We start from the raw sequence: 25,921 nt of genomic DNA on the forward strand, positions 1-25,921 counted from the left end.
AATTTATATTGAAGTCACCACATATAACTAATTTCTGGTACTTCCTACAAAGTGAGTCAAGAACCCTCTCTAGCTTGAACAGAAATGCTCTGAAGTAAGAGTTATGGGACCTATAAACAACAACAATTAGAAGTTTAGTTTCACTAAATTCAACTACTCCTGCACAACATTCAAATATCTGTTCAGTGCAGTGCTGTGATACATCTATGGACTCAAATTGAATACTGCTTTTTACATACATAGCCACTCCAGCACCCCACAAGGAACTCCTTGAAAAACAGCGAGCTAATCTGAATCCTGGTACAGAAGCCTCCAAATTGTCAAATTATTTAAGTGGTGCTCTAATATACCAATAATTTCAGTCAGCATCTATAAGCAGTTCACTAACTTTATCTCTAATACCTCTTATATTTTGATGGAATATGCCAATTCCTTCTCTACTTGGAAACATTACATCCTGTGAAGGTGAGCCCTTAGTTCGAGAGACTTCCTTTAAGCAGGTATATCTATCAGCTGACTTCAATCTAAAAAAGGTGCAGCTATAACACCAACTACTGCAGGAATTTTTCCAGGAGTGATCCCACCACCCCCACCACCCACTACACTGTCACCTACAAGCTTTGCCAGCCTCCCCTTCCCATACCTATTGAGGTGCAGGCCATGCCTAGCTGTCACACCTCTGTATACCTACATCAAAAGGTTGAAAACACGGGTGGGGGGGGAGGGGGAGTTGGGGGGGGGGGGGGGACCCAGCAGCACTTGTTACCACGGTTGCTCTCAAGATGTCAACATCTACAGAAGCTCAGCATGTTATTGCTGTAGTTGCTGCTGCCATATATCCATAAAACGGTTATTCTTGGTGGTGCAAAACAACCAATACAGATGTGAGTCAGACTCGTCGGTACTTTACTATATTCTAGCCATGCTGAGTCATCAACAGGAGGAATTATAATCTTTGAAGAACAAACACCAGTTGAGACCAGAACACAAGAAAGAATGGTAATGGTACACATAATCAAGAGACCAAACAAGAATGGAGTCTCTTAAACATGCAAACATCTAAGTCATCGAATATCAGCACATCAAGTTGCTAAGCTAGTAACAGATAACTGAGCCAGTGGCTCCTTTATTTCGCACCTCAGTAACCATAGGCTCTCTTCAGTACACGTATCATGGGAGCCCACTGTTGATGGCCATCGTACCCAGTTTGCTAGCTGCCAATATTGTTGGTTCTGCATTCTCCATTGCCATGACATTATTGGCATGTGCAGATACCAAAATTTTATAGCTGGCACTTCATGTGTTGAAGCTGTCTTCCTCCAATCAGAGTGCTCAATGTCAAGCCTGCACTGTTTGCCACTGCTAAACTACCACATGTAATGGTCACTTCACTTCAGTTTTGATGTCTGGCTTTTCTCCTTGATTAATTTGTTTAAATGTAATTTCTTTCCAAGCTTTTATTGCTTCATTTTCATCATCATGTTGACTTTTTAAATTGATCTTATTTTGTCTCCATATCATTCTTTTTTGTCTGGCATCTGCCTGTGTCACTTCTAACCTGTAACCAAGTACCAACCACGACTGCTCATCAGTTGGTATCATATCAGCTTGTGTAGCCCGTGTGAGGATAGTTTCAAGTTTACATTTTGCTTTTAGTGGAAAAACTGAAGTTTTTCTGTCTTGAGTTTGCTCATAAAGGTCAGGTTTAATTGCCTTGAACAAAGTGAGTGTGATTAATACCTCTGTCACTGGTTGCCAACACCTATTTTCTTTGATACATTGCTCGACACAAGGTTGTAGGTTAGGATATGAATGGAAACTGATGGCTAAAAAATGCATTGTCTGCCACAGATCAGTGATTGGTCACTTAAAATCAACCCTGGACAGAGCATCTGGCATAGACACCATACCTGACAGCAGCCACTTCCAACACTGCTCCGCATTACATGAACAGCACTCAGCACTTGTGAAGTTAACTGCCATGCAGGAGACTGTACATCTGTCATCCATGAATGCCCACATACCTTGCATGGTGAACAGAACATGTCTCATCAATTGGTTCATCCCTAGTGTTGCATGTTCAGTGAAGGAAGGTAGAGTGTGGAGATGGAGCTCAAAGTGGGCATCCTTCCACTTCCATGAATCAAAACAACATTGTTAGACTACAGGACATGGTGTTAGCAGACAGCTGCATAACAGTGTCAGACTGCATACTGGCTGTGCTCAGACCCATCATATAATCCATGATATGTTGGGTTACTGGAAACTGCCTGCAAGATGGGTGCCAAGAAACTTGGTCCTGGATCACAAGAGTGCTAGAAGGGGAAGCAGCCTCAATATGTGATGTGGTATATGCAAGAGGTAAATGAGTTACTGTTCATAATCATCACAGGCATTGAGACATAAGTGTATCACTTTACCCCTGAATCCAAGGCCACCTCAGTGAGGAGGAAGTATCCCAGTTCTCTAGTGAAGAAAAACTCAAAGTGTCACCCTCCCCAGGAAAGGATGTGGCCAGTATTCTGAAATGCAAAATGCGTGACTCCTTGATTTCCTTCAGCAAGGACCCATCAATGCAGCATGATACTGTGACACCCTCATCAAACTCAGATCCACCAGTCAATGAAAGAGAACAGGGCTCTAGAATGAAGGTGTTGTGCTCTTGGACAACAATGCAAAACTACATACAACTTGGCTCACAAAGGATCAGATTCATCGCTTCAGGTGGGAGAGATTGGATCACCTGGCCTATGGCCCTGATCTTACCTCACAGGAATTTCTCCTGAACTCTGCATTGAAAACCACACTCTCTTTCACACACACACACACACACACACACGAACACTCTATCTAAGATATTCTTAAACAACCAAGAGGTATTAAATGTAAGTAATGTTAGATTCGTGGGTATGTGACTTGCAGAAAATTTTTAATGGACTACTGTGATGAATCAGTCAGCAACTCAATTCTTGTATTACTCTTACCTTCACTTCATATTGCAGTCTGGAATGATATTGGGAAAAGCTCACCATGTAGTAGAAATATACTTAGAGTTAAGTACAGCCGTTTGTGTAATGTGTAATATGAAACAGTCACTTTTGCAGACGACACTTAAGGAGATCTGTCATTACGACTCTGGCATTTTTATAGATTTATAATATTAGATCCTATGTTAAGAACCACCTATTAAACAGAGGCAGCATTTTAATACTGAATGCCAACTTCTATAATCACACAACAAGGGAAACCCCAGAAATTCGGAAATCAGCACACATCCTCCCAGAAAGTTAACCTTTTAACTGCTGTAGACGAGTTAATTCATCGTGCTCCATTGCTCGTCAGGTGCAGAGGACATGTTTAAATGTGATTGATGAGTTTTCCCGAAGGGCATATTATGTGTTTACACATCCATTCCATCAACCTCTCACTGTTATGTGTTTTACAAAGGTTCGTCACAAATTATCAATATTATACAGTCAAGCCCATAGCTATGCAAGAAGAAATAGATACACCTTTCTTAGAGGAATAAACACAGCCAAAAGTTCTGTTTAGAGCATTACCTAAGGGGAAAAAAACTGAATAAAAAATCTCAAAGAAATTATAATTAGAGACACTTTTTATAGTCATGGAAAATAAGTGTATCATCAGCATTAAAAGCAGAACAGCATATTTCCTTAATTACAGTTGATGGAAGTAGTAGTAATGTTAAATATAACTGTTTCTGCACAAACATAATTTCTTTTACTTATATTGTGACTGCTATTAGACATATGGCTTCATGTTTCACACAAGATTATTAGGAAACATATAATTATAAAATTGTTTCAAATGTTATTATCTATGATATATCATTGTACCATATTTTATAGACCATAAGACACATCTTAATTTTTTACCAATTTTTTTAAAATAACATTTTTACCATTTTTGTTATTAGATTGCAAAGCCAGACTAAGATAAATTCTTAATTTATATTATCAAACTGACCTTTAAAATCCGTGAAAATCATCATCTGAACTTTCTTCTTCTTTTTCTTCCTCTTCATAGTCATCATTGTCCTCTTCATATATAAGATGGGCTTCAATGCCATCGAGCCTTACTTATGCTGCACTTCTTGAAAGATTTAACAATAATGTCTTCTCCCACTCTAGACCACGATGGTTTTATCCACTGACACACTTGTTAGACTGCAGGTCATTTCAAAGCCCCCTTTGGTGTGAATTCATGTTGGGTTTCATCCTTCATCCATTTGTTCCATTCCTCTCTCATATACACATTAAATGGTTTATTTATCGAGACTTCAAAAGGTTACAACTGTGAAGTAAGTCCTTCCATAATAATGGCAAGCTCTGTATTTCCTTATCTCAGTTTCTCTTTCACAGAATTTTTCAAATGACTGCTAAATTGATCTAGCACAAGGATAGAACTGTTATTCATTAAAGCACCTTCCGTTCTCACCCACACTCTGTTAATCCATAATTTCATACCTGCCTCATCTGCCCCACTTTTGTCATGTATGTAAATAACAACACCTGGTGGTATTTCAGAAGGTTTTGACATTGTTTTGGAATTGAAAATGATCACTGAATTAAGTTTAGTATCATCAACGCAACATGAAAGGACAACAATTTGATATCCACTTGGTTGTATAGTTACAGTTTTAGCACCTTTCATGGCAACAGTTCTGTTACTCGGTACATCAAATGTCGGAGGAGTTGCATTCATATTTGCTATCTCGCTTAGTTCCACATTGTTTTTCTTTAGATGTTGAATAATAAAATGATGGAAAGGTGATATTTTCTCTGCATATTCTTGTGGTATTTTGTGAAATATTTTGGTTTTGGTTCACATGCTACGTCCTTGAAACTTTATAAACCTGTAGCACAAACTAACACACCATCCTTAAAGTCTGTTAAGTTACAATGTAGTGCTAGCCTATGAGTGCGTATTTGAATCACTTTTGTATCAAATCCAATGCCATTTTGATGGTATCCTTCAATCCATTTCAGTATGTTACCTTCCAGTTTTGACCATTTTGCATTGCGTTCTTTATTTGTACATTTAGTCTTCCTCATGTTTTCCGTTTTTCTTTAGTAGCCTGCCAAATACGAACAGTTTTTTCTGTTGGTGGAGGGCTGAAATGCTGCTCAGCTGCTCTGTTTCCATGTTATTCTGCATATTATATTACTTTCAATTTATAGCCCACATCATATGAATACCTTTTATTTTTTTTTTTTTTTCATTATTATGAAACTACCTACTAACAAAAATATTGCACTGCCACCTATAGCACAATCACTTTCAATTAAAGTTCACTAGAACCATAGACTGAATGATGCATCATAGGCTAGACAGTGTTCTGGGTTTGGGATGGTGGGGCAGAAGGGAGACATTGTTAACAAGCTTGTGGATCCCCACAACTCATGTTTGTCATATTGGTGCACTGCAGCTGCCAATATTGCCAGATAGAGATAGGTTTCCAGTGGCATAGAATATATGTCCATTTTTAAGACTGGCTGGAATTTTAAATCAAACACTAGACATTTTGACATTAATTTTGAGGATAAGATGCACCTAAATTTGCGAGGAAACTTTTTAGAGAAAAAAGTATGTCTTATAGTCTGTAAAATATGGTATATGTTCAGATACAACAACGCTAATAAACTGAAATGAATAGATCTGCTGATATACACATAATTCAATACAGAACAGCTTGAACCATGGACCTTGCGGGTTGGTGGGGAGGCTTGTGTGCCTCAGCGATACAGATGGCCGTACCGTAGGTGCAACCACAATGGAGGGGTATCTGTTGACAGGACAGACAAACATGTGGTTCCTGAAGAGGGGCAGCAGCCTTTTCAGTAGTTGCAGGGGCAACAGTCTGGATGATTGACTGATCTGGCCTTGTAACATTAACCAAAACGGCCTTGCTGTGCTGGTACTGCGAACGGCTGAAAGCAAGGGGAAACTACAGCCGTAATTTTTCCCGAGGACATGCAGCTTTACTGTATGATTAAATGATGATGGCGTCCTCTTGGGTAAAATATTCCGGAGGTAAAATAGTCCCCCATTCGGATCTCCGGGCGGGGACTACTCAAGAGGACGTCGTTATCAGGAGAAAGAAAACTGGCATTCTACGGATCGGAGCATGGAATGTCAGATCCCTTAATCGGGCAGGTAGGTTAGAAAATTTAAAAAGGGAAATGGATAGGTTAAAGTTAGATATAGTGGGAATTAGTGAAGTTCGGTGGCAGGAGGAACAAGACTTTTGGTCAGGTGATTACAGGGTTATAAATACAAAATCAAATAGGGGTAATGCAGGAGTAGGTTTAATAATGAATAAAAAAATAGGAGTGCGGGTTAGCTACTACAAACAGCATAGTGAACGCATTATTGTGGCCAAGATAGACACAAAGCCCATGCCTATTACAGTAGTACAAGTTTATATGCCAACTAGCTCTGCAGATGATGAAGAAATTGATGAAATGTATGACGAGATAAAAGAAATTATTCAGGTAGTGAAGGGAGACGAAAATTTAATAGTCATGGGTGACTGGAATTCGTCAGTAGGAAAAGGCAGAGAAGGAAACATAGTAGGTGAATATGGATTGGGGGAAAGAAATGAAAGAGGAAGCCGCCTTGTAGAATTTTGCACAGAGCATAACTTAATCATAGCTAACACCTGGTTCAAGAATCATAAAAGAAGGTTGTATACCAGCAAGAATCCTGGAGATACTAAAAGGTATCAGATAGATTATATAATGGTAAGACAGAGATTTAGGAACCAGGTTTTAAATTGTAAGACATTTCCATGGGCAGATGTGGATGCTGACCACAATCTATGGGTTATGAACTGCACATTGAAACTGAAGAAACTGCAAAAAGGTGGGAATTTAAGGAGATGGGACCTAGATAAACTGAAAGAACCAGAGGTTGTAGAGAGTTTCAGGGAGAGCATAAGGGAACAATTGACAGGAATGGGGGAAAGAAATACAGTAGAAGAAGAATGGGTAGCTCTGAGGGATGAAGTAGTGAAGGCAGCAGAGGATCAAGTAGGTAAAAAGACGAGGGCTAATAGAAATGCTTGGGTAACAGAAGAAATATTGAATTTAATTGATGAAAGGAGAAAATATAAAAATGCAGTAAATGAAGCAGGCAAAAAGGAATACAAACGTCTCAAAAATGAGATCAACAGGAAGTGCGAAATGGCTAAGCAGGGATGGCTAGAGGACAAATGTAAGGATGTAGAAGCTTGTCTCACTAGGGGTAAGATAGATACTGCCTACAGGAAAATTAAAGAGACCTTTGGAGAGAAGAGAACCACTTTTATGAATATCAAGAGCTCAGATGGCAACCCAGTTCTAAGCAAAGAAGGGAAGACAGAAAGGTGGAAGGAGTATATAGAGGGTTTATACATGGGCGATGTACTTGAGGACAATATTATGGAAATGGAAGAGGATGTAGATGAAGATGAAATGGGAGATAAGATACTGCGTGAAGAGTTTGACAGAGCACTGAAAGACCTGAGTCGAAACAAGGCCCCCGGAGTAGACAACATTCCATTAGAACTACTGACAACCTTGGGAGAGCCAGTCCTGACAAAACTCTACCATCTGGTGAGCAAGATGTATGAGACAGGCGAAATACCCACAGACTTCAAGAAGAATATAATAATTCCAATCCCAAAGAAAGCAGGTGTTGACAGATGTGAAAATTACCGAACTATCAGTTTAATAAGTCACAGCTACAAAATACTAACGCGAATTCTTTACAGACGAATGAAAAAACTGGTAGAAGCGGACCTCGGGGAAGATCAGTTTGGATTCCGTAGAAATTTTGGAACGTGTGAGGCAATACTAACCTTACGACTTATCTTAGAAGAAAGATTAAGGAAAGGCAAACCTACGTTTCTAGCATTTGTAGACTTAGAGAAAGCTTTTGACAATGTTAACTGGAATACTCTCTTTCAAATTCTGAACGTGGCAGGGGTAAAATACAGGGAGTGAAAGGCTATTTACAATCTGTACAGAAACCAGATGGCAGTTATAAGAGTCGAGGGGCATGAAAGGGAAGCAGTGGTTGGGAAGGGAGTGAGACAGGGTTGTAGCCTCTCCCCGATGTTATTCAATCTATATATTGAGCAAGCAGTAAAGGAAACAAAAGAAAAATTTGGAGTAGGTATTAAAATTCATGGAGAAGAAGTAAAAACTTTGAGGTTCGCCGATGACATTGTAATTCTGTCAGAGACAGCAAAGGACTTGGAAGAGCAGTTGAACGGAATGGACAGTGTCTTGAAAGGAGTATATAAGATGAACATCAACAAAAGCAAAACGAGGATAATGGAATGTAGTCAAATTAAATCGGGTGATGCTGAGGGGATTAGATTAGGAAATGAGACACTTAAAGTAGTAAAGGAGTTTTGCTATTTGGGGAGCAAAATAACTGATGATGGTCGAAGTAGAGAGGATATAAAATGTAGACTGGCAATGGCGAGGAAATCGTTTCTGAAGAAGAGAAATTTGTTAACATCGAGTATAGATTTAAGTGTCAGGAAGTCGTTTCTGAAAGTATTTGTATGGAGTGTAGCCATGTATGGAAGTGAAACATGGACGATAACCAGTTTGGACAAGAAGAGAATAGAAGCTTTCGAAATGTGGTGCTACAGAAGAATGCTGAAGATAAGGTGGGTAGATCACGTAACTAATGAGGAGGTATTGAATAGGATTGGGGAGAAGAGAAGTTTGTGGCTTTACTTGACTAGAAGAAGGGATCGGTTGGTAGGGCATGTTTTAAGGCATCAAGGGATCACAAATTTAGCATTGGAGGGCAGCGTGGAGAGTAAAAATCGTAGAGGCAGACCAAGAGATCAATACACTAAGCAGATTCAGAAGGATGTAGGTTGCAGTAGGTACTGGGAGATGAAGAAGCTTGCACAGGATAGAGTAGCATGGAGAGCTGCATCAAACCAGTCTCAGAACTGAAGACCACAACAACAACAACACAGCTTGTTAACAAAAACATGTTCCATCTGTTGAGTTAAGGAAGTATATCAATGTACCAACTGAAATTAAAGATTCAAAAATGCAAAGAGCTTTTATGGGGGGGGGGGGGGGGGGGAATGACCTTTTTTATATGGATGATGATTTATGTTATAAATAATTATCAGCTACGTATTTACTGCCTATGAAGTGCTTGATGTGTGTAACTTTGTGCAGTATGTATGCAAATGTCTTCTTTGTTTATATTACTTGCATACACAATGTATCACATTCAACATTGCATTGTACATTTTAATCTTCATCAGGAAAAGAAACAGGCACTTTTATTTCGATGTAGTTAGTTGGAATATTATGTAACGTGACATGTTATGTTCCATTTATTGTTATGTAGACATTTTTGTTATCCTTTTACCAGGAAAAATTTATGTTTGACTTCCCTAAAATTATAGGCAGAAATCAGAGTAGATATATCTCTGGAGTAGACATTCAGATGCTTACTGAATAACATGACTTTGACTGACATAAGCTTTGCCCTTAAGTGCTCTGCAGTTTTTGAACCTCATGACATTGCAAGTATATTGAGAGATACGTACAGTTCTAAAGTACCATGGATTTTATATGTGTATTTTGTACTATATTAAAATTTTACATTCAGAATCTGAAATGAAACTTTGTTAAATGCTCTGAAAAGGAAAATGTAAGGGCAGTTTGGTTTGTTACAACAAGGGAATTGACAGAATAGCCATGTACCACATTTCATCATATTTCCGAGTCTCTCCTTTCATAAACTGTGCAGTAGGGGCACTGTAAAACAACTTCATTGCATGGCAATTCTAATGAAACTGCTTTAAAAAAAATTCAAATTTGGTACTCTGTCATGCAGAAAATTAGTGTTACAGTACATGTTCATCGAATCCAACCCTCCCCTCAAATTTTCTTTACCATTTTTTCTCTTTATAATCAACAAGCATGCAATAATATTGAACATTTTAATGCATTTATGTAATATATTTAATGTAATATTGCAAATTCTCATTACATTATAAAATAAATATAATGAAATTTATTTGAAAACTGAGTAAACGTACAACAAACCTAACATTAAAAATTTGCATTTTCTGCTCTGTACACACACACACACACATTCACAAACACACACATACACACACACACACACACACACACACACACACACACACACACACACACACACTTATGCACTTCTCCCTTTGAAAAAGTTTGCATCTGTTAGGTGTCTTCTGAGCACACTCTGAAATATTTACTGGAATGAAATTCTTCCCTATTTACTTTTGGTATCATATTTTTATTCTTTGTTCGTCTTAGGAGAACAAAACATTAGCCCACATAATCATAGTCCATGTCACTGGTTGCATTACTAAAACTTTTTTCTGTGACTACTTTCAAGCAAGCAGAATGGTTTGGAAATCTCTATAACACAGGAGAAATGACCCAGACACATATATTATATAAACTTATCTGCAGGCTAACACTTCTCAAAATCTATGTATGCGGAATGGAGTGACTGGCTGAATACACACACACTACATATTTATCTAGCACTTGTCTCATAAATATATGGCCACACAATCACATAAATTAATGCTGTGAGTTTATTACATTGTACCTCAATACTCTTCAGCACATAAAGCTTGCACATAGTGGTGTGATACATACAGGTAGGCTTTTACCAATGGAAAACAAGGTTTCTTCTTTCAAGTGGTTTTATTTGCATCTGCACCATCAACAATCATTCACAATTGGTGTTAATAATAGACAAATATGTAAAAGCAGGGCAAGTATGTGTAACATTAGTTTAAAATGTAAATAAACAGTGTTATGCTGAAGTCGTGCAACTATCCAAGTCTAATGTTGAGGATATGAACAGTACACTGTGCTCAGGCCAGAGATATGCCTACTCTGTGGTAGCAATTCTACAATAATATGATGTCTCAGGTCAATAAAAATACAACACAAGAGCAGACCTGTAATGGAGTGCTGACAGCAGATAACTCAGTAAATCCAACAATGTCACTGAAGTAAATTGTAACACAGTCAAAACTCTCTGCTTCAACGGGATCACCTCTTTTTAATGCCTCTGCCACAGTTCTGTAAATAAAGCCATAAAATTAGAATCTATCCTAGCAAGTTCATATATAAACTTGTATCAGTTTGTAAGTGTATGGCAATACTTGGGTAACATTCGATGCAAAAGAGCATCAGTTTTCTTCTTTTCCTCTGTAAGTTGATTTGTTCGCTCTTGCACTAATTCTTCCAAATTGTAAGCATACTTTTCCATAATAGCCAACATATTGTCAAAAATATTTGGTTTTCTGAAAAGGCAATTTAAAATTGTAAGTAATATTCATTTTAATAAAATAATTATAATAGACAAATACATTTAACGTAAATTCACACACTGATTATGTCAGTCAGCAAAAGCTAAGGTTTCTATATAGGATTTCAATGTTTGGCACAGCTAAGTAGAATTGATATCATAGCATACTATGGGAAAACTTAAATCCAAATACTATTTTCCTCTCTCACTACAAGTTTGTCTTATTTCATAAGCTCATTCTCTTCCTCCCCCTTTCCCCCCCTTCCCCCACCACCACCCTTCAAACCACCTGAAAATTACAAAAAAAGTATGGAATGGAGTTAGACACTAAAAAAAAACTTTTTAAAAAAATTTTCCTGTAATGCATAAAAAGATATCAACAACATTGGCTCAACTGCAGCACAAATATCTTATAAGCACAAATAAAATGAACTAACTTGTCAATTAGTACATGCTTTTAGGGCATTTGAATGTAATACCACATCATTTTGGACAGACTGATTTGTAAGCTATGCAAGATAATTTATTTTTTATCCGTAACCATTTCATGACCTAGGAATTTTTTGCTCAGTTCTTTAAATTTTTGTTCTGTATTTTGCTTAAAGAATAGCTTCTAAAGTAAAATGTATAAAGAGTGTATGATTGCTACAACCAGTTTTTTTAATATTTTAAATGGGACTTACATGTCCCATTGGTCATTAGGTGGGAGTATTGCATAGGTTTGAATAAAAACAGAGCATAAGAGAGAAGATTTAATTTCAGCTGCAACTTTTACAAAAAAAATTATTAATTTTTGTGACCAGTTTATTCAAATACAAGGGTTATATTGCAAATGATGTATGATGTTGATTTTACCAATGCCTCTATGAGGAATATTTATTTTCTATGAAGTTTTTCGAAGCAGGTATGTGCACATAGAGGAACTTTGCAGTGTATGCACATCATGTTGGTTCGTGCTTCCTTCTTCTTTGTGCTGGAGAACCTTGTAAGGGATCCGTGATCCCACGAACATAGATGCTATAGTTGAATTCTTTTATCTTGGCGGCTCGCACATGCCCGCCCAGACGCGGGAGATTGCTGCGTTGCCAGTTGCACACGACGCACGCCCCAAGAGAAACAGCGCCATAGTATAGTATAGTTCGCAAGCTTACGTTTAGGGGGGAGCACGCAGTTTATGAAGTAAAGCCACCACGGCCGCATTAACCCTTTCGCTGCTACAGAGACGTGCTCCCCGCATTCCCCGCTGTGCGAGATTTTGTCACTGCACTGCTTGCCTGTGCTGACACATGGTGTTTCCGACTGCTTTGACACACTTATCATTCGATTCCACAAAATCTATTTGGCCCAAAAATTTGATTTTTACACATCTTCTTGCTGATACCTTCCCCCCACTTCCTATGACTGACTGAAGTGCTTTAAAATAAAGCCAAACGCGCCCGGTGTAAATAAAACTTTTATTACAGTCGCGAAAGACGGAATATTTCTCAATATTACATACGACACCTATGTGGTACTTAAATTAAATGAGATATTGTTATACAGTAAATTTTATATGAAATTTAGGTACCTTGTCCACATTTCATTCTCAACATTGTGGCAACTAAAATCGACCATACGGAAAGTATACGCTATGGACTTTTACCTCTGCAAACTCTTCAAAATTTTGTGCACTGGTTTACTACATTTAATGCTGCACAATAACTGGGTTGAACATCGAAACAAAATTAAGTCATTTATGGGGGGAAGGTATCAGTCAAGAAGATGTGTAAAAATCTAATTTTTGGGCCAAATAGATTTTGTGAAATCGAATGATAAGTGTGTCAAAGCAGTGGGAACACCATGTGTCTGCACAGGCGAGCAGTGCAGTGATTACAAAATCGCACACAGCGCGGAATGCGGGGAGCACGTGACTGCAGCAGCGAAAGGGTTAATGAAGAGAAAAAGCACTAGAAATTTCAAAAAATTGCGTTCAAACGAATAAAATTCGTGAAGTAAGACACTTCGATATTGTTTTAAAATAAAAAAAATATTTAGCATCGCATAAGGTTTGAACTCTATACCTACCACTTCCTGACCCAACGCCTTAGCCGTTACGCTAACACAGCTAGTCATGCAAGGTCTCTCCATAAGGATTCTAAGAGGTCACGGAAAATTCTGACAAACACTGTTGGTATGCCTATGAATTACTCGCATTTCATCGAAGTACAATAGGAAATAAACAATTACCGCTGTTCTTTATTGCGAAAAAGCGGTTCGTGAAATTGATACAAACACCTTTCCTTGTTATCGCCTGAATTAAGAGTCTTATTGCTTGTTTGGTTTAATTAATTATTAGAAAATGAAGCAACTGGTATAAAGAATGGTTTTTCCAAACTTTCAAAAAACAAAGTCTGCTATCAAGACATTGCTTTTGATCTATTACTTTATTTATGACTGAACGTTTCTAAAACTGAAGACACTCGTCCGTGCTCTGCTCTGCAGTCGAGATCTGGCAACGTCGTTCTCTGTTCATTGGCTGACTGTATTTTTTGACGTCAGATGTGCAGAACGAACCTGAACTTGGCCGCCAACAAAAATGACGCGCACTTTAGTATCCGACGCCCAGGTCGATAGCAGACAGGAGTCGATTGTCAAGTGCTGCAGGAGGCAGTGAGACCTATTGTCGAGTGCGCAGTAGTACTAGAGAGTGTTAAGTGAGAGATAGTGTTGGAGAGACGGGCAAGGATGGTGGTCGCGTGAGTTGTAAACGGTAAAATTCATCGGAGTATGACGAGTGAGCACGTCCCCCTGATCGTCGTGGGGTTGACCCTCACTAATACCAATTCGCGAGTGATATGAAACAGAAAGTGACAAGTGCCGAATTACGTGTTTCACGTCAGCCGCGTCAGCCAGCAACAACCATGGATTGCAGTGAGGATTGTTGAGAATGTTAACCATCAGCATTGCGTGTGACGAAGTACCGAAAATCAGCAATGAATAAAAAGAGATAACCGCAATTAGACGTGTAAGGCGAAGGTAGCAACTGCCTCAGAATTTGTGTGTTAGTAGGAAATATATATCAGTTTGTACATCGCAACCTTTGTGATCCTTAATAATAGACAAACTTTCAATCATTAGCTATTCCGTCTCAGAACAGCCGCATTCAGTTGAAATACTCCAGAAACCACAGCAGAACAACCGATAGCCTTTCATCCATTAAGCACACGGTCATATATCATAATAATTAACTGTTTGGTGGCTTCAGTAAATTACACAAAATCCAATAAAAGGAATTTTAATCGGGGGTGTTGCAACCTGCAGCATTTCCTTGTGTCTTTTACTGGGAAATGTTTTCCAGCTTGAAGGCGAACTTCGTCTGGTACACTTTTGACACCTGGCTTGTTTCTTCTTAGAAAATTTGGTCTTACTCTTCTTTTGATTTCATGACCTGCTGTTAGTTGTCTCACAAGTGAAGGAGAAAAGATAACTGGTTATGTCCTCCTCCATGCATACAGTTCCACATTATGAAACTGTTAACATTTTCCAGGTCAGTTACAAAAAAGAAAAGACGATGCCACCACTTTAGAGATTGCCTTCCAATTGCATACCTCTCATGCATCTGATCAAAGCAATCCACACCTCCGATAACTGCTTTAGTACAGAAGACCTCTGATGAAGTACCATCTCTGTTTTTCCTATTGACAAAGGTTACATCTTTTGGGCTATGATAAGTACTTAGTATTATCACAGTCTTGTTGTTTTGCCATTTTACTGCTGAGACACATCCCTTTGTTTTTAAAATAAACTGCCCCAATTGTAATTTATCTTCTTTATTCATCATACCCGGAAGTCCCTTCCTGTTTGTCCTCACTGTTCCTGTTACAGTAAATTCTTTTTATTAACATATTTAAAAAGAAGTTTTGTGTTAAATTATTAATCAACATCATATATGAGCATAATGTTTTGTTTATCTCTGTTTCCCCTCCCCCATGAACCATAGACCTTGCCTTTGGTGGGGAGGCTTGCATGCCTCAGCGATACAGATGGCCATACTGTAGGTGCAACCACAACGGAGGGGTATCTGTTGAGAGGCCAGACAAACGTGTGGTTCCTGAAGAGGGGCACCAGCCTTTTCAGTACTTGCAGGGGCAATAGTCTGGATGATTGACTGATCTGGCCTTGTAGCACTAACCAAAACGGCTGGTTCTGGTACTCCGAACAGCTGAAAGCAAGGGAAAACTACAGCCATAATTTTTCCCGAGGGCATGCAGCTTTACTGTATGGTTAAATGATGATGGTGTTCTCTTGGGTAAAATATTCCGGAGGTAAAATAGTCCCCCATTTGGATCTCCAGGTGGGGAATACCCAGGAGGACGAAGTTATCAGGAGAAAGAAAACTGGCGTTCTACGGATCGGAGCATGGGATGTCAGATCCCTAAATCAGGCAGGTAGGATAGAAAATTTAAAAAGGGAAATTGATAGGTTAAAGTTAGATATAGTGGGAATTAGTGAAGTTCGGTGCCAGGAGGAACAAGACTTTTGGTCAGGTGACTACAGGGTTATAAATACAAAATGAAGTAGGGGTAATGCAGGAGTAGGTTTAATAATGAATAAAAAAATAGGAGTGCAGGTAAGCTACTACAAACAGCATAGTGAACGCATTATTGTGGCCAAGATATACACGAAGCCCACGCCTACTACAGTAGTACAAGTTTATATGCCTACTAGCTCTGCAGATGATGAAGAAATTGATGAAATGTATGACGAGATAAAAGAAATTATTCAGGTAGTGAAGGGAGATGAAAATTTATGGGTGACTGGAATTCGAGAGTAGGAAACATAGTAGGTGATTATGGATTGGGGGTAAGAAATGAAAGAGGAAGCCGTCTGGTAGAATTTTGCACAGAGCATAACTTAATCATAGCTAACACTTGGTTCAAGAATCATAAAAGAAGGTTGTACACATGGAAGACTCCTGGAGATACTAGAAGGTATCAGATAGATTATATAATGGTAAGACAGAGGAACCAGGTTTTAAATTGTAAGACATTTCCAGGGGCAGATGTGGACACTGACCACAATCTATTGGTTATGAACTGTAGATTAAAACTGAAGAAACTGATAAAAGGTGGGAATTTAAGGAGATGGGACCTGGATAAACTGACTAAACCAGAGGTGGTACAGAGTTTCAGGGAGAACATAAGGGAACAATTGACAGGAATGGGGGAAAGAAGTACAGTAGAAGAAGAATGGGTAGCTCTGAGGGATGAAGTAGTGAAGGCAGCAGAGGATCAAGTAGGTAAAAAGACAAGGGCTAGTAGAAAGCCTTGGGTGACAGAAGAAATATTGAATTTAATTGATGAAAGGAGAAAATATAAAAATGCAGTAAATGAAGCAGGTAAAAAGGAATACAAACGTCTCAAAAATGAGATCAACAGGAAGTGCAAAATGGCTAAGCAGGGATTGCTAGAGGACAAATGTAAGGATGTAGAGGCTTATCTCACTAGGGGTAAGATAGAGACTGTCTACAGGAAAATTAAAGAGACCTTTGGAGAGAAGAGAACCACTTGTGTGAATATCAAGAGCTCAGATGGAAACCCAGTTCTAAGCAAAGAAGGGAAAGCAGAAAGGTGTAAGGAGTATATAGAGGGTCTATACAAGGGTGATGTATTTGAGGACAGTATTATGGAAATGGAAGAGGATGTAAATGAAGATGAAATGGGAGATACGATACTGCGTGAAGAGTTTGACAGAGCACTGAAAGACCTGAGTTGAAACAAGGCCTCGGGAGTAGACAACATTCCATTGGAACTACTGACGGCCTTGGGAGAGCCAGTCCTGACAAGACTCTACCATCCGGTGAGCAAGATGTATGAGACAGGCGAAATACCCTCAGACTTCAAGAAGAATATAATAATTCCAATCTAAAAGAAAGCAGGTGTTGACAGATGTGAAAATTACCAAACTATCAGTTTAATAAGTCACAGATGCAAAATACTAACACGAATTCTTTAGAGATGAATGGAAAAACTGGTAGAAGCCGACCTTGGGGAAGATCAGTTTGGATTCCGTAGAAATATTGGAACACGTGAGGCAATACTGACCTTACGACTTATCTTAGAAGAAAGATTAAGGAAAGCCAAACCCATGTTTCTAGCATTTGTAGACTTAGAGAAAGCTTTTGACAATGTTGACTGGAATACTCTCTTTCAAATTATAAAGGTGGCAGGGTAAAATACAGGGAGCGAAAGGCTATTTACAATCTGTACAGAAACCAGATGGCAGTTATAAGAGTCAAGGGGCATGGAAGGGAAGCAGTGGTTGGGAAGGGAGTGAGACAGGGTTGTAGCCTCTCTCTGATGTTATTGTCTGTATATTGAGCAAGCAGTAAAGGAAACAAAAGAAAAATTCGGAGTAGGTATTAAAATCCATGGAAAAGAAATAAAAACTTTGAGGTTCGCTGATGACATTGTAATTCTGTGAGATACAGCAAAGGACTTGGAAGAGCAGCTGAACAGAATGGACAGTGTGTTGAAAGGAGGATATAAGTTGAACATCAACAAAAGCGAAACGCGGATAATGGAATGACAAGAAGAGAATAGAAGCTTTCGAAAGGTGGTGCTACAGAAGAATGCTGAAGGTTAGATGGGTAGATCACATAACTAATGAGGAGGTATTGAATAGAATTGGGGAGAAGAGGAGCTTGTGGCACAACTTGACAAGAAGAAGGGACCAGTTGGTAGGACATTTTCTGAGGCATCAAGGGATCACAAATTTAGCATTGGAGGGTAAAAATCATAGAGGGAGACCAAGAGATGAATACACTAAGCAGATTCAGAAGGATGTAAGATGCAGTAAGTACTAGGAGATGAATAAGCTTGCACAGGACAGAGTAGCATGGAGAGCTGCATCAGACCAGTCTCAGGACTTAAGAAATGTTAAAACATATGAAGTCATTGAATAGTGAAACTGATTGGCCAATGTGGAAGAGAAAAATATGAGATCTAACCGACTATCATAAAGGAGCTTTAGACATAACAGATGACAAATCAGTAAAACCTGAGGTGAAGGTGCTAATGATCCAGCAATAAGGGATCATAAAGCCAAGTCAGATTTTTATCGTAAAGTGAATAGTCGATTACAAGTGCAGTTACAGACATTGTGTATCAGAAGATCATGGTCAAAGAAATGGCAAGCATGGGAGGCACTGAAGCAGAATTATGAAGCCTCATCAAACCACCAGCTGTTCAAGATTTGTTGAGATTTTTTCACATTTAATTGGACTCAGGGAGAAGACATCTCCACACACATAGCGAAGTTAACAAGTCTGTGGAATGAACTGAACAACGGGCTTAAAGCAAAGGGAGAAACTGTGCTGGGTCCAAATGATACATATCAAACGTGCAATCATAAATCGATCATGCGACTCCATTTTTTTTTTTTTTTTTTTAAAAGCTCCTTGGTCAAGTGACTTCTTGTGTAAACAGTGCCTCCAGATTCAGAAATAAATCTAAGTACTTGAAAACCAAACTCACCACTTTTTGTCAGCACCTGATCTTTATTGTGAATAAATAAGATTTTTTTCTCAACAAAATACAATACTTCCAACTCCAAAAAGTCCTCTTTCATTTAGTGACTTCATCAGATTGAACAATATGAAGAAGTTATCGAACACAATTAGTCGGTGAGACTGCATGTATGACCCAGTAAGATGGAGCACAATATTTTCTCCCAAACTGAACAATGAGTCTTGGGTGGCCTTCTAACCAGTATACACCTCAAACTGGGTTATGAAACCTGTTTTTGAATCGGCAAGACACCAAATTTTGTAACCCCATTTTACAGGCTTCATTGGAAGGTACTGCTTTATAGAAGAATATCCTTTGAATGGGACCATAGTTTCATCAACAGCCATGATACTTGATGGAGTGTACACTTCTTTCAAATTGTGTTGATAGCGTCAATTATTGGGCGTGATTTGTGTAGCTGATCATAGCCAGCTTCACTTCTTGGTACTGCTGCAGCTTTGTCATTGCAATGAATGTTTTCAGTCAGTTTTTTAAACCTGGTTTCACTCATTAGTTGAGAAATAGCACTTACACCAAAAGTGGGTCAGTGGACCAATAGTGATTCAGCTCAGGCAGCCTATGTATTACCATTAGAATGTGAATGGGAATAAAATATTTTATTTCTTCCACATCGTTGTCTTTCCAATTGCAGCTGGCCTTTCTAACCCTTTTACCTCTAGTAATGATGCCACATATTTGAGTTACATGGAGGTTAGTCTCATCTTTGATGTTCCTTGAACAATCATCAGTAAAAATTGTAAAAAGTAATATATTTCTTTATCATTTTGTCCAAAATCGAACTTTATATCTGCACTTCCATCAAGAGATGCTTATAAGTTTTCACAATATGTTACATCATCGGTCCAATCTGTTTCTGTTTCATTGGCATGTTTGGCCCCATTCTCTTCTTCAGGACAGACAATAACTTCATTTGCAGCATCATTGGTAATTTCAGTGACATTTTCTTTTACTGCACATGCAATAGCATCATTTTCTGCCACCTCCATTGTGAGACCATAGCTAGGTGGCTCAGCCAATGTCCTAGATGGTGTGGTATAAGTAGATGTACTATTGGATGCATCAAGACAGGTGAGTTGATTTGCACCTTCACAATCACCTTATTCTTCTGAAAATTCTTCATTATCAGGATGCAAACAGTAATACTCAAAAAGTTCTTCATCTTTCAGATGTGGCATTTCTAAAAAGAAAACGGAAATAAGGTCTGAAATTTGGCTAGCACACTGTATTGTGCAACAAATTATTATTATTATTATTGTTGTTGTTGTTTTTATTATTATTGTATGAATTCTTTACTAAGCCAAGTGATGTAGCATTGCACAGAGAAAGAAATAAAGCCAAAATGTCAAATGTATAACGAAATTATAAATAATTTGTGGGACAAATATGTCCCACTGGCCATGTGATTCACATTTCATGCAGCCAAAAACTAAAAAATGTTCACCAAGTCACTGAAATACATTTTACATAGAAATTCCCCATAATATTTACAAATAAATGATAAGAAACACAATAAATATGGTTATTATGGTTACCTTGCTTATTTACAAAAGAACAGTTGAAAAATTTGTAAAAATTTTCACAGAAGTGATCAAACAAGTGCAGTGGATTGAACAACTTCCAGCAGAATGCAGCTGTTTGGCGGGAAGAAGTCCGTATTGGTTTCAAGTAGTAGCAAAGGCTTCCAGTAGATGGCAGCACACTACAGATGTGGGTTTCTATTGTCCGCTTGGTCGTGAAGCACAAAAAAGTGAATTGGGACACATATGTCCCACAGGTCATGAAATGGTTAACTCCAAGTTATCAATTTAAATTTGAGTACACACAATATTTAAGTTCAATAATAAAAATAAATGTAGCATCCTTTTCAACAATGTATGCTACAAAATGTAATATTGTTTGCAAACACGTGCTGAAATTTAACAATGACGGTCCTTACGTAAAATAATAAAAAAAAATAATAAAAAAATCTTGCGATCTATTAGGAGTTATGTGTCATTAGACATGTGGAATGAAGAACAAAAAATTGTATTAGCAAAATGCTATCCTTTATGAATGAAAATCTTCTTTACCAAAAGCTAATGAAAATAATATTTTCTAACAGAATTATAGCTATTGACATTATAATGCCATCTGAGGTACAATGGATTACCTAGAACAAATGTTATGACAGACTGTAAAGCTTTAGTCAAAATGCCTAAATCCTTCATTAAATATTTTTAATATCATCAATGGTGAGCATTAAATATCATTCCATCAGATCATTCTCTGTGCTTGTTACCCTAGAAAACTTTTCTACAAAACATCAAAGATTGAATATATACTAAAGACAGTACCTTTTGATTTCCAGTTGTGATGCACAATATGTTAGCATTAATTACCATTAATATAATAAATACTAATACTAAAGAATGGAAAATATATAATAGTATAATAATATATGGTACTTTAAAAAGTAGAGCTATTTCACTTTATTGTAGAATACGTTTGAGTCTGTGCATATAGCATAAACATTGAACATAGGTATCAACCCACATTAGCTGACATCATGGCTTAGTGATGATTATCATTCTGATATATAAGAAATGAAAACTGAATGTACGTACAGGAGAGCACTGTTTGACTGATTAAGAAACAGACAAAGCATACTGATTTTTTTTTTGTGTTAATGAGTTGGTCTCATGCACTGATTTAGGCCAATATGTTGGCAAAATTTATTTATTTTGTGGCTTACTGGGGTGAAATAAAATAAAAAAACTCAATTTAGTGTTACCATGAAAACAACTGCATGGAATGAAAAAAGGCATATAGGCTGTGTTAAACTTACAGACCAGCTTGCATTTCCTTTAGCTTGACCCTTACAAAGCGAATGTCAGGGCGTTGGTCTGGCTCTTCATCCCAACAGCTCTGCATGCAGCGTACCACGTATTCAGCAGCCATGAGACCATCAGTAGGTGGCCGAAAATACCTGCCTGAAGATGGATTCCGCACCCTTTCGATAATTTCTGTCCAAAAATATACAAAATAATGAAAAGTAAGAACATATACATTTATATGTGCAATTACAACAGATGTGTTACGATGTAACTTAAACGATACTGGCCAACACCTCCAAGGCAAAAAAGACTTGTTTCATGACGAAAGCAATTTCACCAACGATGCATACAAGTCATGGAAATCTTTACTAGATCAGTTTATCAGACACTGATGGAATTTCTCAAGTCAAAGTACTGATGTTTGAAAATTGTCATTGGGGTCTTCAGTCCGAAGACTAGATCAATGCAGTTCTCCATGCTACACTATCCTGTGCAAGCCTCCATCTCCGAATACCTATTGCAACCTATATACTTCTGAATCTGCTTACTGTATTCATCTCTTGGCCTCCCTCTACAATTCTTCCCCCCCCCCCCCACCCCCCACCCCCACCCCCACCACTATTCCCTCAAATACCAAATTTGTGATCCTGTGATGTCTCAGAATGTGTCCTATCAACCAATCATTCCTTTTACTCAAGTTGTGTAACAGATTTTTTGTCTCCCCAGTTATATTCAGCACATTGTTATTAGTTATGTGCTATACCCATCTGATCTTCAGCATTCTTCTGTAACACTACATGTCACAAGCTTCTGTTCTCTTCTTGTCTAAACCATTTATCATCCGTGTTTCACTTTCATACATAGCTACATCTCATACAAATGCTTTCAGAAAAAACTTCCATATACTTAAAGCTGTATTCAGTGCAAACAAATTTCTCTTCCTTAGAACTGCTTTTCTTGGCATTGATAGTCTATATTTTATATCTTCCCTACTTGAGCCATAATTACTTATTTTCCTGCCCAAAAATTCAGCTATTACTGTAACTGTCTTGTTTAGTAATCAAATTCCCTCACCAGATTTAATTTGACTACATTCCATTACCCATGTTTACCCTTTTTTTATTCATCTTATGTCTTCCTTACAAGATACTTTCCATTCCATTCTACTGCTCTTCCAATTCTTTTGCTGTCTCAGTCAAAATTAAAATGTCAAAGTTTTCATTTCTTCTCCCTGAACTTTAATTCCTGCTCCAAATTTTTCTTAGATTTCCTTTACTGCTTGCTCACTGCACAGATTGAATAACATTGCAGATAGGCTACAAGCCTGTCTTACCCTCTTCCCAACTACATTTTCCCTTTCATGTTCCTTGACTCTTATAACTGTCGTCTGGTTTCTGTACAAGCTATAAACAGACTTTCAAAAAAATGTTCAAATGTGTGTGAAATCTTATGGGACTTAACTGCTAAGGTCATCAGTCCCTAAGCTTACACACTACTTAACCTAAATTATCCTAAGGACAAACACACACACCCATGCCCGAGGGAGGACTCGAACCTCCGCCGAGACCAGCCGCACAGTCCATGACTGCAGCACCTTAGATCGCTCGGCTAATACCACGTGGGCTAAACAGACTTTCACTCCCTATATTTTATTCCTGCTGCATTTAGAAATTTAAATAGAGCATTACAGTCAACATTATCAAAAGCTTTCTCTAAGTCAATAAATGCTACAAACATAGGTTTGACTTTTTTTAACGTATCTGGTAAAATATGTCATAGGGTCAATATTGCCTCATGGTCCTATCTTTCTCCAGAATCTAAACTGATATTTCCCAAGCTGAGCTTCTACCAGATTTTCCATTCATCTGTAAAGAATATCATGACCTGCTCTCTTTGGAATTGGAATTACTACATTCTTCTCGAAGTCTGATGATATGTAATCCATTTTATACATCCTGCACACCAGATGGAAGAGTTTTGTCATAGCTGGCATTCCCAAGACTATCAGTAGTTTTTACTGAAAGTCATCGACTCCTGGAGCCTTCTTTTGACTTAGGACTTTCAGTGTTCTGTCCAATTCTTCTCACAGTATCATATCTTCCATGTCATCCTCATTTACATCCTCTTCCATTTCTGTAATAATGCCTGGAAGTTCATTTCCCTTGTATAAACCCTCTATATACTCTTTCCATCTTTTCATCTTTCCCTTCTTTGCTTAGGACTGAGTTTCCATCTGAGCTCTTGATATATTTGAAAATCAACTCTCATCAATTACACGTCAGCATTAAAATAAATTCTGTGGACATTTTTTCTGATGCGCAGTTTCTAATAGCTATACAAGAGTTAGTCACAGGTAATAATATCCAAATGCTTATTTGAAATTTCAGAAAACTGTACTATATTATACTTTTCTCGTAGAAATCAAAATGCAAAATCATCAATACTCAAATAAAGGCAGCAAAAAACTTCTACTTAACAGATAGCAGAAGGCCTAAAATTGAAAATATTAGTAACACACTGTTGTAAGGTAACTGGAACTTTTTTACTACCAATACATTTATTTAATTGTCGCTGTATAGAAAACAATCTTCAAAACTAGCGGCTCATTTCATTCTCCTTTCTGACTGTATCTTGACTTCTGGGTCTTGGATCAGTTTCTTAGTTTATATCTATGAGTTGTTCTTTTCACTAATCTCTTTTCTGTTTTTCTGAAAGTTATTTGTTGTGATCACATTGTGTCTCTCTAGCTGCATTATGCTTAAACCAAATATTTTGTTGCGGTATTACTTGGGAACTTATTTCTTATACTTTATTGGTGAGACATTCATGAATAATGCATGAAGATCTGCCTCATGCATCCATCCTACACTTTCTATCCCTATCCTGTCATATACACATCTTATTCAAAAAGAGAGTAGCGATAACATCTATCAACTCTTACTTCTCATCAACAGGTAGAATTACCACTTAAACATCTTTTTGGTGCTATAAATAGCCTTAACTTTTCCTTTCAGTCACTACAGGAATGACGTGTACGGGGCTGAAGACATTTCTAGATCCACCAGTTAAAGCCAGTTCTTGAAACATGTAAACTGACTTCTGTGAGGTAGTTAGCATTTTACTATGAAATTTCTGGCAGTTCAGGTTTTTCACCATCTCTGTGTGATCTCCCATGGGGCAAACAAAACTGAGATTGTTTGTGCTGCCCTTCTTTGTATACATTCAATCTCCTTTGTCAGTCCAATTTGATATGGGTCCTGCATACACAGCAGTATCATTGGATGGGATCATACAAGCATTTTACCATACATAACTTTATCATCTGCAAAAATCTGAAATTGCTATTAATATTGTCTGCCATATCATTAACATACATCTTGAACAACTAATATCACAGAAAATTTCCATGGGCCACACCAGAAATAACTTCTACAACTGTCAATGACTCTCTATCCAACATCACATTCTGCATCCTTCTATACCTATTCACTATGTCTTTCTTTGCTTACACTCTTCAGGTCATCTGCCTACAAGAAAGCATTAAGTCAGTCACAATTTCAATTTGATATTCCATATAATTGTACTTTTGGTAATAAATGTAGGTGTGCTATTGAGCCAAAATTCTTTCTGAACCCAAGAAATACTGTATCTACCTGCCTGCCTTGATCCACAGCTTTAGGGATGTATCAGAGAATAGCACTAGATGATTTTCATGTGACTGATGTTTTCAGAATGTTTGGTGCTTGGAATGGTAGAGCATATTCAATTCAAAGCATCTCATTACATTTTAGTTCAAAACATGTTCTAAGATTCTACAACAGATTGATATCATGATAGCTCTGTGAATCAATTCTGCTGTCCTTCTTGTAGATGGGTACAACCTGTCCTTTCTTCTAGCTACTGTGCATGGTTTTTTTATGGATAAGTTATTACAGTTAAGAGGGTGGATAACGCAGACACAAATTCTGAAAAGAATCAGACAGGTATTCCATCATGACCTGGAAGCATTCAATTATAAACATTTCAGCTATTTTGTGAATGCTGTAATAGCTATTTCACTCATCTTTGCAATGGTATAAAAATAAAATTGGGGCAGTGCTCCTGCATTTCTCTTTGTAAAGGTACATTTGAAAATGCAGTGCAGCATTTCTCCATTTGCTTTGCTACAGTAAATTTCAGATCCTG

The 25,921-nt window shown here is 37.8% G+C and overlaps 1 protein-coding gene across 1 annotated transcript in view; it reads right to left on the reverse strand.

Moving 5' to 3' along the window:
- LOC126235028 (guanylate cyclase 32E-like) overlaps window positions 1–25,921 on the reverse strand; it is a 434,536-nt gene that overhangs the window by 129,142 nt on the left and 279,473 nt on the right. The window contains exons 15-17 of the mRNA XM_049943763.1: window positions 21,748–21,925; window positions 11,210–11,350; window positions 11,003–11,126 (exon numbers count right to left, since the gene is read on the reverse strand). Coding sequence (XP_049799720.1) covers window positions 11,003–11,126; window positions 11,210–11,350; window positions 21,748–21,925 — 443 coding nt within the window. The remainder of the gene's footprint in view (window positions 1–11,002; window positions 11,127–11,209; window positions 11,351–21,747; window positions 21,926–25,921) is intronic.

The sequence above is a fragment of the Schistocerca nitens genome, chromosome 2, assembly GCF_023898315.1.
Source record: "Schistocerca nitens isolate TAMUIC-IGC-003100 chromosome 2, iqSchNite1.1, whole genome shotgun sequence".
Lineage (NCBI taxonomy): Eukaryota > Metazoa > Arthropoda > Insecta > Orthoptera > Acrididae > Schistocerca > Schistocerca nitens.